This window comes from Panulirus ornatus, chromosome 21 (genome assembly GCF_036320965.1).
Source record: "Panulirus ornatus isolate Po-2019 chromosome 21, ASM3632096v1, whole genome shotgun sequence".
Classification (NCBI taxonomy): domain Eukaryota; kingdom Metazoa; phylum Arthropoda; class Malacostraca; order Decapoda; family Palinuridae; genus Panulirus; species Panulirus ornatus.
Genome location: NC_092244.1, coordinates 1,924,294 through 1,943,049, shown reverse-complemented (window position 1 = coordinate 1,943,049; position 18,756 = coordinate 1,924,294). Strand labels below are relative to the sequence as shown.

At 42.0% G+C, this 18,756-nt stretch overlaps 1 protein-coding gene across 3 annotated transcripts in view; it reads right to left on the bottom strand.

The window, feature by feature from the left end:
- Positions 1-812: 812 nt before the first annotated feature.
- RpL21 (ribosomal protein L21) overlaps positions 813-18,756 on the bottom strand; it is a 47,179-nt gene continuing 29,235 nt past the window's right edge. For all 3 annotated transcript variants that reach the window (XM_071675444.1, XM_071675446.1, XM_071675445.1), the window contains exons 3-4: positions 18,117-18,250; positions 813-1,049 (exon numbers count right to left, since the gene is read on the bottom strand). In XM_071675444.1, the coding sequence (XP_071531545.1) occupies positions 830-1,049; positions 18,117-18,250 (354 nt within the window). In that variant the 3' untranslated portion in view covers positions 813-829. The remainder of the gene's footprint in view (positions 1,050-18,116; positions 18,251-18,756) is intronic.

Sequence of the window (18,756 nt, the reverse complement as noted above, 5' to 3'; positions counted from 1 at the left end):
AGAATGAGTGAGGAAAGATTGACCAAGAGGATATATGTGTCGGAGGTGGAGGGAACGAGGAGAAGTGGGAGACAAAATTGGAGGTGGAAAGATGGAGTGAAAAAGATTTTGTGTGATCGGGGCCTGAACATGCAGGAGGGTGAAAGGCGGGCAAGGAATAGAGTGAATTGGATCGATGTGGTATACCGGGGCTGACGTGCTGTCAGTGGATTGAATCAGGGCATGTGAAGCGTCTGGGGTAAACCATGGAAAGTAGTGTGGGGCCTGGATGTGGAAAGGGAGCTGTGGTTTCGGGCATTATTGCATGACAGCTAGAGACTGAGTGTGAACAAATGCGGCCTTTGTTTGTCTTTTCCTAGCACTACCTCGCACACATGAGGGGGGAGGGGGATGGTATTCCATGTGTGGCGAGGTGGCGACGGGAATGAATAAAGGCAGACAGTGTGAATTGTGTGCATGGGTATATATGTACGTGTCTGTGTGTGTATATATATGTGTACATTGAGATGTATAGGTATGTATATTTGTGTGTGTGGACGCGTATGTATATACATGTGTATGGGGGTGGGTTGGGCCATTTCTTTCGTCTGTTTCCTTGCGCTACCTCGCAAACGCGGGAGACAGCGACAAAGCAAAATAAATAAAATAAATAATAAGGTCATGACCTACATACTCCTTAAGGTTATATATAATAATTGTAGGACCACAAAGAGAGAAAAAATATAATAATCTTGAAGCCAAAGCAAAGATTTTTCATAAAATAAATTTTCAAGTTACAACAACAATCTGAATAGGCTGAATGAATAAAGGAGACCCAACTAATATTTATTTATGCAATGAATTCATAGGGTAGAGGTGTAAGGAATTCTGGTTTGTTCTGGGAAATGTTGACTTTGTGTGCAGGGCGTGGCTCAGCAGGCTTTCTCTTGCAGACTGGCTTGATCCCTTTGGCCTTTGCCTCTTTCTTAATGCGATCATTCTCCTCCACACGTTTAATGAAGTCTTCACGACACTTGGAAGGCTTTAAGTGTTCCACACGTACGTTCAACCTACAGAAAAAACTCTTATTAATTCATGAAAATCATGGCCGAAGGAAAAGATCTAAGGCCAAAACTATTTTTCATCTTTTTAATCTGATTTATTAAATGCTTACTCAAAATCTTCCCTCATCCTACTTTGGAACATGAACAATATCACTTGTAGAGATCTTACACTGATAAATACCTATATCCATGGCAATCACAACCATACATCCTGCAACCACTTACAAACAACCAGAACTAATAATTCAACAACTACTAAAGTCCAGCAATACAAAACTTCTTTTAGACCTTTCACATCAACTCACTCCAACACTATGGAAACCTAGGTACTCATGTACTGTTTACTGAAGCAAATTTAAAGTTCTTAATAGTCTACTACAAATAGAAGTGACAACTGGTCCTTGCATACAGGAACAAGCAGTAAGTCTGTTTAGCAGCATATAGCTAGATTAATCAGGATTAAGGGTATTACTGGACTCCACCTGATAGTGATTACTCCATGAGAAGGTTAACTTCAGAGAGGCTATATCATCTATTTACAAAAGGGAGTCAGGCATGCCTGGGAACTTTTTGCTCCATAAAAGTCCATCATGTTTCTACTTCTGATTGCCGCATAACCTCATAGCTGCAAGAGTCCATAAAAGGGATCCTAATATAAAACTATATAAATCATCACAGGCAAGTTGGTAAAAGAGTTAGATACTGCATCCATTTTTGGTAACATATCTAACTTCACTAACTGTTGAACAAGTGCACAATACAAGGCATTTTCATATAACCTTCCAACTTATCTCTGTTTACTGATAAACTAATGCTGGTACATGTGTCATTCCTTTTCTTCAATATTACAATAAACACAAAAAGCAAGTAGTACAGGTACACCACCGAATTTCCGGCAACTGATGATTGGCACCTCCTTCAGTACCGATAAAATCACGTGAAGGAACTTGAAATTACTGCACCCACCAGACTAGTTTACTGGGCGGCCACAGATGGCTTTGTGTGTAGAGCATGCTTATTTACATTCTTTACACTGCACTTGTTGGTGTTGATACCGCAATTCTGTGAGATTCTTATCTTATTTTGCTTAACTTTAACCCTAACTATGGTTTCAAAGACATATGAGAGTGTCAGTCGTGGTGTCAAACATAAACATCAGTCCATTTCAATCCAAGATAAAGTAGAATTGTTGAAAAAAATGGACTGTGGTGTTTCAGTGCATAAGCTGTATGACATCTACTGTATTGGTTCACCAACTGTTTACGATATAAAGAAGCAAAGGGAGAAAATATTGAAATTCTATGTAGACAGCGATTCCAAGAAGCATATGTGATTAGAAAAACTATGTAATGGTAAGAGCAGTGAGCACGATCAAGTGATGATGGAATGGTTTCGACAGCACTGAAGTGATGGGGTGAACTTGTCAGGTAGCATGATAATGGACCAGGATACGTTGTTCCATAAAGAACTTAAATTACAACATGAGCATAACTATAGTGAAGGATGACTTCCAAGATCCAAGAAGTGTCATGGAATTTCCACAAATAAAGTGTTCGGAGAAAAGTGGTCTGCAAACCACGAAGGAGCTGCCGAGTATGAGGACAAATTTGCAAAACTCATAGCTGATGAGCACCTCAGTCCTGAGCAGGTGTATAATGTATTTCATTTATTTCTTTAATTTACACTTAACATTTCTTTCATTTAAATTTCTAGCAGTCCCTGGTATGCTTTAGACACATAGATGTATAATTAGTGGGTTAGGTGAGTTGATGATTATTGCGTGACCATGGTTGGTCCAGTAAAATGGTTAATCCAGCAAGGCTTTGGAGCAGTGCCAGAAAATCGGTGGTGTACTTGTAGTCATACAATTAACTTTGTTTTAGAAAGCATTTAAAATACAAATGCACTACAGTTCTACAACGATTAAATAAGTTTTGGATAACAAAGGCAGGGATCAATATCCACAACTGAAGGTACATGCCAAGGTGGTCATAATCCATAGCTTTTCAAACCCCACTGGCTGGAAGGAAGTCAAAGCCAAGATTTCAAAAAGGCCAAGGAAATGGATATATGCTAGTTCGTGGGTTGCATAATCACTCATGATGATGGCGGAGTGTACAAATATCCCACCTTAATTTCTCAAACAAAACACTTTTATCTATCTATCCATCAATATCTCACACACCTGTTCCCTCTGAGAACTCCCATCAAGGGGGTGGCCACAGCAAATAGAAGTCTCCACTTAACCCTGTTCCCATATACCTCCCTCGCTGCACCATTACACTAATTCTTCCACCATTTCCCTCCCTCCAGTACTCTTCCACTGTTTCCCATGTAAAGGTGGCTTTCCTCTCAGACAAACCCTTTTCATCATACTATCATACATTTTCCTTTTGCATTCTTTCCACATGCCCAAACCACCTTAAAGTATTGTTACACCAATTATCACTCCACAATTCATTCCCTGACAAATCAAATCTCTCATAAAACCTATCAATTCTTTCTTCATTCCATCTATTCATATCACATGCTCTTCTAACATGGCTCATTTCTACAGCCTGAATTCTTGACCTCTGACATTCCACGTCCATGTGTCAGCTGCATAAGTCAGGGTTGGGAGGACTATTCTGTTCCTTAATCCTTTCTTCACTTTCATATTTACACCCCTACCATTATCTTTCTAATAAGGAACTCGATGAGTCTTCGACCCTGTACCGCACTCTCCCTTACCTTTCCTTCCACATCACCATCAAATTTACCCATGATAGCTTGTAAACATAAAAGTTTTTCATCTCTTACAGTCTTTCTCCCCCATACCTATAGTACAGTTTAATACACTGTCTTCTTTCAGTATATAGGATTCTGTAAAATCTATACTTTCACAATTCCCTTCAAACATCGTTACTTTTCTTTTATTTGCATTTACCTTCAATCGCCTACACCCACGCAAATCATAAAACAATTACAACTTAATGCAACTCCACTCTCGGCACACAACAGAGTGTCATCCACACAGCCACCATACCTCAACAACAAATTGCATCTCTGCAATCCATTTCCCTGGTTTTGCTTTCACCTATCTATCACTCAATCCTTTTTTTTTTCATACTTGATCACCATCTCACACATTAGTGAGGAACTACCAGGAACAGATGAAGAAAAGCTATATCCACTCACATCCATTCTCTAGGTGTCATGTATAATGCATTTCATCCATAAATATATCAAAAATCCACAGTGACATCACAACCCTGCCTAACACATACATGTATAACAAAACTTTCACTCATCTCACCATCCTCTTACACATGTATTTGTAACTATACAGAAGGCTTTATACCTATACATCCTTAGCACAACCCATTGAGCATTCCACTCTACGATGCCACAAACTTTCTTCAGATCCATAAAAGCTGCATACAGCTTCTATACTTTTTGCTAGATACTTTCCACAATCATTTCTACCACACAAATGCAGCTCACTTACTCTGTATTCAGTCATTTCCATCACTCTATCAAACAACAACACTCTTGCATGCACTTTTCCTAGTATACTTAACTGTTCTGAATTATGAATCAAAACACAGCTATGATATGCTATGTTGTTAATGTTATATTTTCATAATTATTTCACTTTAACGACAGCAGAAAGAATATATGCCTGCTCACCTGGCCTTTCTTAAACCATTGCTTCAACTGCATTCCAGCAAGTGCGGTCAAGAACTGAAGAAATGCGACCATAAATTAAGCTGTTACGAAAATGACATTAAATGTAACAGCAAGGGATTTGATGGGTGCAAATGTAGATACTCTCTTTGTCTAGATACTGCCTTGGTAAAGTATGAAAGGCAATTTAGGTATAAAAAAGGGGACCCTGCATTATGTCCCACCAAGAACCAAACAGAAAATAGGATTATGTTTCTAACATACATTTGCTATGATGTTTGTTTTTGCCTTATGCACATTATAAAATTGACAGTACTTGTGAAAAATCAGACTTTCCTAATTTGCATGTAATTGTGCAAGTAAGTATCCGAAAATCTAATCTGTTCATCAACTCTACAGAAGTTTGCTGTGATGCAGGTATAAATTTCTATGAAGTACTGTTCTAGAATTGAGTGCTAACAAGAATGTGTCCAAAAGGCTGAACAAAACATGGGTAATGGAACAATGTCCCAAATGCACTTTTATTCTGGCAGGACTTTAGACAATAATCAAAAGAAACCACAAAAAAGTAACAAAAGCTTTCATTTCTCTAGCAATCATAATATATTCTTTCAAAATAACACTAATCATTTTATATTTGGTCATATGGAGAGAATGAGTGAGGAAAGATTGACCAAGAGGATATATGTGTCAGAGGTGGAGGGAACGAGGAGAAGTGGGAGACCAAATTGGAGGTGGAAAGATGGAGTGAAAAAGATTTTGAGTGACTGGGGCCTGAACATGCAGGAGGGTGAAAGGCATGCAAGGAACAGAGTGAATTGGAACGATGTGGCATACCAGGGTCAACGTGCTGTCAATGGATTGAACTAGGGCATGTGAAGCGTCTGGGGTAAACCATGGAAAGTTGTGTGGGGCCTGGATGTGGAGAGGGAGCTGTGGTTTCGGTGCATTATTAAACGACAGCTTGAGACTAAGTGTGAACGAATGGGGCCTTTGTTGTCTTTTCCTAGCGCTACCTCCCACACATGAGGGGAGAGGGGGTTGTAATTCCATGTGTGGCGAGGTAGCGATGGGAATAAATAAAGGCAGACAGTATGAATTATTTTTTTTTTTTTTTGCATTGTCGCTGTCTCCCGCATTTGCGAGGTAGTGTAAGGAAACAGACGAAAGAAATGGCCCAACCCACCCCCATACACATGTATATACATATGTCCACACACGCAAATATACATACCTACACAGCTTTCCATGGTTTACCCCAGACGCTTCACATACCCTGATTCAATCCACTGACAGCACGTCAACCCCGGTATACCACATCGATCCAATTCACTCTATTCCTTGCCCTCCTTTCAACCTCCTGCATGTTCAGGCCCCGATCACACAAAATCTTTTTCACTCCATCTTTCCACCTCCAATTTGGTCTCCCACTTCTCCTCGTTCCCTCCACCTCCGACACATATATCCTCTTGGTCAATCTTTCCTCACTCATTCTCTCCATGTGCCCAAACCATTTCAAAACACCCTCTTCTGCTCTCTCAACCACGCTCTTTTTATTTCCACACAGCTCTCTTACCCTTACTTACTCGATCAAACCACCTCACACCACACATTGTCCTCAAACATCTCATTTCCAGCACATCCATCCTCCTGCGCACAACTCTATCCATAGCCCACGCCTCGCAACCATACAACATTGTTGGAACCACTATTCCTTCAAACATACCCATTTTTGCTTTCAGAGATAATGTTCTCGACTTCCACATATTCTTCAAGGCTCCCAGAATTTTCGCCCCCTCCCCCATCCTATGATCCAATTCCGCTGCCATGGTTCCATCCGCTGCCAGATCCACTCCCAGATATCTAAAACACTTTACTTCCTCCAGTTTTTCTCCATTCAAACTTACCTCCCAATTGACTTGGCCCTCAACCCTACTGTACCTAATAACCTTGCTCTTATTCACATTTACTCTTAACTTTCTTCTTTCACACACTTTACCAAACTCAGTCTCCAGCTTCTGCAGTTTCTCACATGAATCAGCCAACAGCGCTGTATCATCAGCGAACAACTGACTCACTTACCAAGCTCTCTCATCCACAACAGACTTCATACTTGCCCCTCTTTCCAAAACTCTTGCATTCACCTCCCTAACAACACCATCCATAAACAAATTAAACAACCATGGAGACATCACACATCCCTGCCGCAAACCTACATTCACTGAGAACCAATCACTTTCCTCTCTTCCTACACGTACACATGCCTTACATCCTCGATAAAAACTTTTCACTGCTTCCAACAACTTGCCTGCCACACCATATATTCTTAATACCTTCCACAGAGCATCTCTATCAACTCTATCATATGCCTTCTCCAGATCCATAAATGCTACATACAAATCCATTGGCTTGTCTCCAGATCCATAAATGCTACATACAAATCCATTGGCTTGTCTAAGTATTTCTCACATACATTCTTCAAAGCAAACACCTGATCCACACATCCTCTACCACTTCTGAAACCACACTGCTCTTCCCCAATCTGATGCTCTGTACATGCCTTCACCCTCTCAATCAATACCCTCCCATATAATTTACCAGGAATACTCAACAAACTTATACCTCTGTAATTTGAGCACTCACTCTTATCCCCTTTGCCTTCTACAATGGCACTATGCACGCATTCCGCCAATCCTCAGGCACCTCACCATGAGTCATACATACATTAAATAACCTTACCAACCAGTCAACAATACAGTCACCCCCTTTTTTAATAAATTCCACTGCAATACCATCCAAACCTGCTGCCTTGCCGGCTTTCATGTTCCACAAAGCTTTCGCTACCTCTTCTCTGTTTACCAAATCATTTTCCCTAACCCTCTCACTTTCCACACCACCTCGACCAAAACATCCTATATCTGCCACTTGATCATCAAACGCATTCAACAAACCTTCAAAATACTCACTCCATCTCCTTCTCACATCACCACTACTTGTTATCACCTCCCCATTTGCGCCCTTCACTGAAGTCCCCATTTGCTCCCTTGTCTTACGCACTTTATTTACCTCCTTCCAGAACATCTTTTTATTCTCCCTAAAATTTAATGATACTCTCTCACCCCAACTCTCATTTGCCCTCTTTTTCACCTCTTGCACCTTTCTCTTGACCTCCTGTCTCTTTCTTTTATACATCTCCCACTCAACTGCATTTTTTCCCTGCAAAAATCGTCCAAATGCCTCTCTCTTCTCTTTCACTAATAATCTTACTTCTTCATCCCACCACTCACTACCCTCTCTAATCAACCCACCTCCCACTCTTCTCATGCCACAAGCATCTTTTGCGCAATCTATCACTGATTCCCTAAATACATCCCATTCCTCACCCACTCCCCTTACTTCCATTGTTCTAACCTTTTTCCATTCTGTACTCAGTCTCTCCTGGTACTTCCTCACACAAGTCTCCTTCCCAAGCTCACTTACTCTCACCACCCTCTTCACCCCAACATTCACTGTTCTTTTCTGAAAACCCATACAAATCTTCACCTTAGCCTCCACAAGATAATGATCAGACATCCCTCCAGTTGCACCTCTCAGCACATTAACATCCAAAAGTCTCTCTTTCGCACGCCTGTCAATTAACACGTAATCCAATGACACTCTCTGGCCATCTCTCCTACTTACATACGTATACTTATGTATATCTCGCTTTTTAAACCAGGTACTCCCAATCACCAGTCCTTTTTCAGCACATAAATCTACAAGCTCCTCACCATTTCCATTTACAACACTGAACACCTCATGTATACCAATTATTCCCTCAACTGCCACATTACTCACCTTTGCATTCAAATCACCCATCACTATAACCCGGTCTCGTGCATCAAAACCACTAACACACTCATTCAGCTGTTCCAAAAACACTTGCCTCTCATGATCTTTCTTCTCATGCCCAGGTGCATATGCACCAATAATCACCCCTCTCTCTCCATCAACTTTCAGTTTTACCCATATTAATCGTGAATTTACTTTCTTACATTCTATCACATACTCCCACAACTCCTGTTTCAGGAGTACTGCTACTCCTACCCTTGCTCTTGTCCTCTCACTAACCCCTGACTTTACTCCCAAGACATTCCCAAACCACTCTTCCCCTTTACCCTTGAGCTTCGTTTCACTTAGAGCCAAAACATCCAGGTTCCTTTCCTCAAACATACAACCTATATCTCCTTTTTTCACATCTTGGTTACATTCACACACATTTAGACACCCCAGTCTGAGCCTTCGAGGAGGATGAGCACTCCCCGCGTGACTCCTTCTGTTTCCCATTTCAGAAAATTGAAAAAATACAAGGAGGGGAGGATTTCTGGCCCCCCGCTCCCGTCCCCTCTAGTCGCCTTCTATGACACGCGAGGAATGCGTGGGAAGTATTCTTTCACCCCTATCCCCAAGGATAATATATATATATATATATATATATATATATATATATATATACGCACATATACACACACACACACATATACATATATATACATATGAAAAATGTGTGGCGATTATGAATTATGTACATGTGTATATATGTATATGTCCGTGTGTGTATATAAATGTGTACAATGAGACGTATAGGTATGTATATTTGCGTTTGTGGACGTGTACGTATATACATGTGTACATGGGTGGGTTGGGCCATTCTTTCGGTTGTTTCCTTGCGCTACCTCGCTAACGCGGGAGACAGCGACAAAGCAAAATAAATAAATAAATATATATATATGTTTGTTGAGTATTCCTGGTAAATTATATGGGAGGGTATTGATTGAGAGGGTGAAGGAATGTACAGAGCATCAGATTGGGGAAGAGCAGTGTGGTTTCAGAAGTGGCAGAGGATGTGTGGATCAGGTGTTTGCTTTGAAGAATGTATGTGAGAAATACTTAGAAAAGCAAATGGATTTGTATGTAGCATTTGTGGATCTGGAGAAGGCATATGGTAGAGTTGATAGAGATGTTCAGTGGAAGGTACTAAGAATATATGGTGTGGGAGGCAAGTCGTTAGAAGCAGTGAAAAGTTTTTATCGAGGATGTAAGGCATGTGTATGTGTAGGAAGAGAGGAAAGTGATTGGTTCTCAGTGAATGTAGGTTTGCGGCAGGGGTGTGTGATGTCTCCACGGTTGTTTAATTTGTTCATGGATGGGGTTGTTACGGAGGTGAATGCAAGAGTTTTGGAAAGAGGGGCAAGTATGAAGTCTGCTGGGGATGAAAGAGCTTGGGAAGTGAGTCAGTTGATGTTCGCTGATGATACAGCGCTGGTGGCTGATTCATGTGAGAAACTGCAGAAGCTGGTGACTGAGTTTGGTAAAGTGTGTGAAAGAAGAAAGTTAAGAGTAAATATGAATAAGAGCAAGGTTATTAGGTACAGTAGGGTTGAGGGTCAAGTCAACTGGGAGGTAAGTTTGAATGGAGAAAAACTGGAGGAAGTGAAATGTTTTAGATATCTGGGAGTGGAGCTGGCAGCGGATGGAACCATGGAAGCAGAAGTGAATCATGGGGTGGGGGAGGGGGCGAAAATTCTGGGAACCTTGAAGAATGTGTGGAAGTTGAGAACATTATCTCGGAAAGCAAAAATGGGTATGTTTGGAGGAATGGTGGTTCCAACAATGTTGTATGGTTGCGAGGCGGGGGTTATGGATAGAGTTGTGCACAGGAGGGTGGATGTGCTGGAAATGAGATCTTTGAGGACAATATGTGGTGTGAGGTGGTTTGATCGAGTAAGTAATGTAAGGGTAAGAGAGATGTGTGGAAATAAAAAGAGCGTGGTTGAGAGAGCAGAAGAGGGTGTTTTGAAATGGTTTGGGCACATGGAGAGAATGAGTGAGGAAAGATTGACCAAGAGGATATATGTGTCGGAGGTGGAGGGAACGAGGGTGAAAGGCGGCCAAGGAATAGAGTGAATTGGATCAATGTGGTATATTGGGGTCGACATGCTGTCAGTGGATTGAATCAGGGCATGTGAAGCGTCTAGGGTAAACCATGGAAAGTTGCGTGGGGCCTGGATGTGGAAAGGGAGCTGTGGTTTCGGGCATTATTGCATGACAGCTAGAGACTGAGTATGAACGAATGGGGCCTTTGTTGTCTTTTCCGGGAGACAGGACAAAGCAAATAAATACATAATAATATTTTATATGTTTGTTGAGTATTCCTGGTAAATTATATGGGTGGGTATTGATTGAGAGGGTGTAGGCATGTACAGAGCATACTGATTGGGGAAGAGCAGTGTGTTTCAGAAGTGGTAGAGGATGTGTGGATCAGGTGTTTGCTTGCAAGAATGTATGTGAGAAATACTTAGAAAAGCAAATGGATTTGTATGTAGCATTTATGGATCTGGAGAAGGCATATGGTAGAGTTGATAGAGATGTTCAGTGGAAGGTACTAAGAATATATGGTGTGGGAGGCAAGTCGTTAGAAGCAGTGAAAAGTTTTTATCGAGGATGTAAGGCATGTGTACGTGTAGGAAGAGAGGAAAGTGATTGGTTCTCAGTGAATGTAGGTTTGCGGCAGGGGTGTGTGATGTCTCCACGGTTGTTTAATTTGTTCATGGATGGGGTTGTTACGGAGGTGAATGCAAGAGTTTTGGAAAGAGGGGCAAGTATGAAGTCTGCTGGGGATGAAAGAGCTTGGGAAGTGAGTCAGTTGATGTTCGCTGATGATACAGCGCTGGTGGCTGATTCATGTGAGAAACTGCAGAAGCTGGTGACTGAGTTTGGTAAAGTGTGTGAAAGAAGAAAGTTAAGAGTAAATATGAATAAGAGCAAGGTTATTAGGTACAGTAGGGTTGAGGGTCAAGTCAACTGGGAGGTAAGTTTGAATGGAGAAAAACTGGAGGAAGTGAAATGTTTTAGATATCTGGGAGTGGAGCTGGCAGCAGATGGAACCATGGAAGCAGAAGTGAATCATGGGGTGGGGGAGGGGGCGAAAATTCTGGGAACCTTGAAGAATGTGTGGAAGTTGAGAACATTATCTCGGAAAGCAAAAATGGGTATGTTTGGAGGAATGGTGGTTCCAACAATGTTGTATGGTTGCGAGGCGGGGGTTATGGATAGAGTTGTGCACAGGAGGGTGGATGTGCTGGAAATGAGATCTTTGAGGACAATATGTGGTGTGAGGTGGTTTGATCGAGTAAGTAATGTAAGGGTAAGAGAGATGTGTGGAAATAAAAAGAGCGTGGTTGAGAGAGCAGAAGAGGGTGTTTTGAAATGGTTTGGGCACATGGAGAGAATGAGTGAGGAAAGATTGACCAAGAGGATATATGTGTCGGAGGTGGAGGGAACGAGGGTGAAAGGCGGCCAAGGAATAGAGTGAATTGGATCAATGTGGTATATTGGGGTCCGACATGCTGTCAGTGGATTGAATCAGGGCATGTGAAGCGTCTAGGGTAAACCATGGAAAGTTGCGTGGGGCCTGGATGTGGAAAGGGAGCTGTGGTTTCGGGCATTATTGCATGACAGCTAGAGACTGAGTATGAACGAATGGGGCCTTTGTTGTCTTTTCCTAGCGCTACCTCGCACACATGAGGGGGGAGGGGGATGTTATTCCATGTGTGGCGAGGTGGCGATGGAATGAATAAAGGCAGACAGTGTGAATTTGTGTGCATGTGTATATATGTATATGTCTGTGTGTGTATATACATGTGTACATTGAGATGTATGGTCTGTATATTTCGAGGTAAGTGAGGGTATTGATTGAGAGGGTGAAGGAATGTACAGAGCATCAGATTGGGGAAGAGCAGTGTGGTTTCAGAAGTGGTAGAGGATGTGTGGATCAGGTGTTTGCTTTGAAGAATGTATGTGAGAAATACTTAGAAAAGCAAATGGATTTGTATGTAGCATTTGTGGATCTGGAGAAGGCATATGGTAGAGTTGATAGAGATGTTCAGTGGAAGGTACTAAGAATATATGGTGTGGGAGGCAAGTCGTTAGAAGCAGTGAAAAGTTTTTATCGAGGATGTAAGGCATGTGTACGTGTAGGAAGAGAGGAAAGTGATTGGTTCTCAGTGAATGTAGGTTTGCGGCAGGGGTGTGTGATGTCTCCACGGTTGTTTAATTTGTTCATGGATGGGGTTGTTACGGAGGTGAATGCAAGAGTTTTGGAAAGAGGGGCAAGTATGAAGTCTGCTGGGGATGAAAGAGCTTGGGAAGTGAGTCAGTTGATGTTCGCTGATGATACAGCGCTGGTGGCTGATTCATGTGAGAAACTGCAGAAGCTGGTGACTGAGTTTGGTAAAGTGTGTGAAAGAAGAAAGTTAAGAGTAAATATGAATAAGAGCAAGGTTATTAGGTACAGTAGGGTTGAGGGTCAAGTCAACTGGGAGGTAAGTTTGAATGGAGAAAAACTGGAGGAAGTGAAATGTTTTAGATATCTGGGAGTGGAGCTGGCAGCGGATGGAACCATGGAAGCAGAAGTGAATCATGGGGTGGGGGAGGGGGCGAAAATTCTGGGAACCTTGAAGAATGTGTGGAAGTTGAGAACATTATCTCGGAAAGCAAAAATGGGTATGTTTGGAGGAATGGTGGTTCCAACAATGTTGTATGGTTGCGAGGCGGGGGTTATGGATAGAGTTGTGCACAGGAGGGTGGATGTGCTGGAAATGAGATCTTTGAGGACAATATGTGGTGTGAGGTGGTTTGATCGAGTAAGTAATGTAAGGGTAAGAGAGATGTGTGGAAATAAAAAGAGCGTGGTTGAGAGAGCAGAAGAGGGTGTTTTGAAATGGTTTGGGCACATGGAGAGAATGAGTGAGGAAAGATTGACCAAGAGGATATATGTGTCGGAGGTGGAGGGAACGAGGGTGAAAGGCGGCCAAGGAATAGAGTGAATTGGATCAATGTGGTATATTGGGGTCGACATGCTGTCAGTGGATTGAATCAGGGCATGTGAAGCGTCTAGGGTAAACCATGGAAAGTTGCGTGGGGCCTGGATGTGGAAAGGGAGCTGTGGTTTCGGGCATTATTGCATGACAGCTAGAGACTGAGTATGAACGAATGGGGCCTTTGTTGTCTTTTCCTAGCGCTACCTCGCACACATGAGGGGGGAGGGGGATGTTATTCCATGTGTGGCGAGGTGGCGATGGGAATGAATAAAGGCAGACAGTGTGAATTGTGTGCATGTGTATATATGTATATGTCTGTGTGTGTATATACATGTGTACATTGAGATGTATGGGTATGTATATTTGCGTGTGTGGACGTGTATGTATATACATGTGTATGTGGGCGGGTTGGGCCATTATTTCGTCTGTTTCCTTGCGCTACCTCGCTAACGCGGGAGACAGCGACAAAGCAAAATAATAATAATGAAAAAATATATATTATTATTTATTTATTTATTTATTTATTATACTTTGTCGCTGTCTCCCGCGTTTGCGAGGTAGTGCAACAAAACAGACGAAAGAAATGGCCCAACCCCCCCCATACACATGTATATACATACGTCCACACACGCAAATATACATACCTACACAGCTTTCCATGGTTTACCCCAGACGCTTCACATGCCTTGATTCAATCCACTGACAGCACGTCAACCCCGGTATACCACATCGCTCCAATTCACTCTATTCCTTGCCCTCCTTTCACCCTCCTGCATGTTCAGGCCCCGATCACACAAAATCTTTTTCACTCCATCTTTCCACCTCCAATTTGGTCTCCCTCTTCTCCTCGTTCCCTCCACCTCCGACACATATATCCTCTTGGTCAATCTTTCCTCACTCATTCTCTCCATGTGCCCAAACCACTTCAAAACACCCTCTTCTGCTCTCTCAACCACGCTCTTTTTATTTCCACACATCTCTCTTACCCTTACGTTACTCACTCGATCAAACCACCTCACACCACACATTGTCCTCAAACATCTCATTTCCAGCACATCCATCCTCCTGCGCACAACTCTATCCATAGCCCACGCCTCGCAACCATACAACATTGTTGGAACCACTATTCCTTCAAACATACCCATTTTTGCTTTCCGAGATAATGTTCTCGACTTCCACACATTCTTCAAGGCCCCCAGAATTTTCGCCCCCTCCCCCACTCTATGATTCACTTCCGCTTCCATGGTTCCATCCGCTGCCAGATCCACTCCCAGATATCTAAAACACTTCACTTCCTCCAGTTTTTCTCCATTCAAACTCACCTCCCAATTGACTTGACCCTCAACCCTACTGTACCTAATAACCTTGCTCTTATTCACATTTACTCTTAACTTTCTTCTTCCATACACTTTACCAAACTCAGTCACCAGCTTCTGCAGTTTCTCACATGAATCAGCCAACAGCGCTGTATCATCAGCGAACAACAACTGACTCACTTCCCAAGCTCTCTCATCCCCAACAGGCTTCATACTTGCCCCTCTTTCCAAAACTCTTGCATTTACCTCCCTAACAACCCCATCCATGAACAAATTAAACAACCATGGAGACATCACACACCCCTGCCGCAAACCTACATTCACTGAGAACCAATCACTTTCCTCTTTTCCTACACGTACACATGCCTTACATCCTCGATAAAAACTTTTCACTGCTTCTAACAACTTTCCTCCCACACCATATATTCTTAACACCTTCCACAGAGCATCTCTATCAACTCTATCATATGCCTTCTCCAGATCCATAAATGCTACATACAAATCCATTTATTATTATTTTTCTTATTTTGCTTTGTCTCTGTCTCCCGCGTTAGCGAGGTAGCGCAAGGAAACATACGAAAGAATGGCCCAAGCCACCCACATACACATGTATATATATACACGTCCACACATGCAAATATACATACATATACATCTCAACGTATACATATATATACACACACAGACACATACATATATACACATGTACATAATTCATACTGTCTGCCTTTATTCATTCCCATTGCCACCCTGCCACACATGAAATAACAACCCCCTCCCCCCTCATGTGTGTGAGGTGGCGCTAGGAAAAGACAGCAAAGGCCACATTTGTTCACACTCAATCTCTAGCTGTCACGTAATAATGCATCGAAACCACAGCTCCCTTTCCACATCCAGGCCCCACACAACTTTCCATGGTTTACCCCAGACACTTCACATGCCCTGGTTCAATCTACTGACAGAACGTCGACCCCAGTATACCACATCGTTCCAATTCACTCTAATCCTTGCACGCCTTTCACCCTCCTGCATGTTCAGGCCCCGATCACTTAAAATCTTTTTCACTCCATCTTTCCACCTCCAATTTGGTCTCCCACTTCTCCTCGTTCCCTCTACCTCTGACACATATACCCTCTTAGTCAATCTTTCCTCACTCATTCTCTCCATGTGACCAAACCATTTCAAAACACCCTCTTCTGCTCTCTCAACCACATTCTTTTTATTACCACACATCTCTCTTACCCTTACATTACTTACTCGATCAAACCACCTCACACCACATATTGTCCTCAAACATCTCATTTCCAGCACATCCCCCCTCCTCCGTACAACTTTATCCGTAGCCCACGCCTCACAACCATATAACATTGCTGGAACCACTATTCCTTCAAACATACCCATTTTTGCTTTCCAAGATACTGTTCTCACTTCCACGCATTATTCAACACTCCCAGAACTTTCACCCCCTCCCCCACCCTATGATTAACTTCCGCTTCAATTATTCCATCCACTGCCAAATCCACTCCCAGATATCTAAAACACTTCACTTCTTCCAGTTTTTCTCCATTCAAACTTCTCCCTGTTGACTTGTCCCTCAACCCTACTGTACCTAATAACCTTGCTCTTATTCACATCTACTCTTAACTTTCTTCTTTCACACACTTTACCAAACTCAGTCTCCAGCTTCTGCAGTTTCTCACATGAATCAGCCAACAGTGCTGTATCATCAGCAAACAATAACTGACTCACTTTCCAAGCTCTCTCATCCACAACAGACTTCATACTTGCCCCTCTTTCCAAAACTCTTGCATTCACCTCCATAACCACCCCATCCATAAACAAATTAAACAACCATGGAGACATCATACACCCCTGCCGCAAACCTACATTCACTGAGAACCAATCACTTTCCTCTCTTCCTACACGTACACATGCCTTACATCCTAAATAAAAACTTTTCACTGCTTCTAACAACTTGCCTCCTACACCATATATTCTTAATGCCTTCCTCAGAGCATCTCTATCAACTCTGTCATATGCCTTCTCCAGATCCATAAATGCTACATACAAATCCATTGGCTTTTCTAAGTATTTCTCACATACATTCTTCAAAGCAAACACCTGATCCACACATCCTCTACCACTTCTGAAACCACACTGCTCTTCCCCAATCTGATGCTCTGTACATGCCTTCACCCTCTCAATCAATACCCTCCCATATAATTTACCAGGAATACTCAACAAACTTATACCTCTGTAATTTGAGCATTCACTCTTACCCCCTTTGCCTTTGTACAATGGCACTATGCAAGTATTCCGCCAGTCCTCAGGCACCTCACCATTAGTCATACATACATTAAATAACATTACCAACCAGTCAACAATACAGTCACCCCCTTTTTTAATAAATTCCACTGCAATATCATCCAAACCCGCTGCCTTGCTGGCTTTCATCTTCCTCAAAGCTTTTACTACCTCTCCTCTCTTTACCAAATCACTCTCCCTAACCCTTTCACTTTGCACACCACCTCAACGAAAACACCCTATATCTGCCACTCTATCATCAAACACATTCAACAAACCTTCAAAATACTCACTCCATACTCCATCTTCTCACATCACCAATACTTGTCATCACCTCCCCATTTGCCCCCTTCACTGATGTTCCCATTTGTTCCCTTGTCATACGCCCCTTATTTACCTCCCCCCAAAACATCTTTATATTCTCCCAAAAATTTAATGATAATCTCTCACCCCAACTCTCATTTGCCTCTTTTTTGCCTCTTGCACCTTTCTCTTGACCTCCTGCCTCTTTCTTTTATACAACTCCCAGTTATTTGCATTATTTCCCTGCAAAAATCGTCTAAATGCCTATCTCTTCTCTTTCCCTTATAATTCACGGGGAAAATGAAACACGATAAGTTCCCAAGTGCACTTTTGTGTAATAATCACATCATCATGGGAGACACACAAGAGAAATATAACAGTCAGATACATCAAATGCTGTTTCTAGCCTTAGTGAGGTAGCATATGATGTAAATGCATGGGTCTTCAAGGAAAAATTGTCTAAATTCTTTTGACTGTTTCTACATTTGGAAAGTAAATATACAGAAGGGGAGGATTATCAGCCATCTGGTACTGTTCTTTGTCACCTATGAACCACAGTAGGTACATTCCTTGGGTAGCACTTTCTCATTCTTTCCCTATGGATATATAAAGAACAAACTCACCTCTTAGCAAGGATTTTGCCCTTTACTCTCTTGTTGACAATAACACCGACAGCATGCTGGGTGACATTAAAGACACGACCAGTCTTGCCATGGTAGCTCTTATGGATGAGACCCTTCTGGAATGCTCCATTACCCTAAAATGAAATACAAAGCAAAATATTCATAAATACATCCTCGGGCCAACATGGGGGTTAACCTCATTACCTATCCATCACATATGCCTGTTTGCATGTGTATGTTCACAGGTAAACTGGTCCTGGGGTACTTATGTATGACTGGTAACAAGCTTCTACCTATGTGCCACTATTTCCATCTCCATGACTTATTGTTTGTTGATGGAGCTAGAAGTCTACTGGGATAAGATAACTTTTAATAACAATCTATCCAATGTCATATCAAAGCTTTCAGTTACATACTGTTTGCATTCATTTTAAAACTTAGAATATGTGTTGCTCAATGTGCATCTTCAAGGTAGTAATTACGGAAGCATTTGTAGGCATTCTGCAGGATACTGAACTTACAAAATCTAATGGTAGTGTAGTAACTTTTGGATGGGTTACTGCAGTGAAGTATAAAATACCCCACAAACTTAATCTTTCTAGCCCCCAACAAAAATCTAAACCCTACCACTGACAGCCAG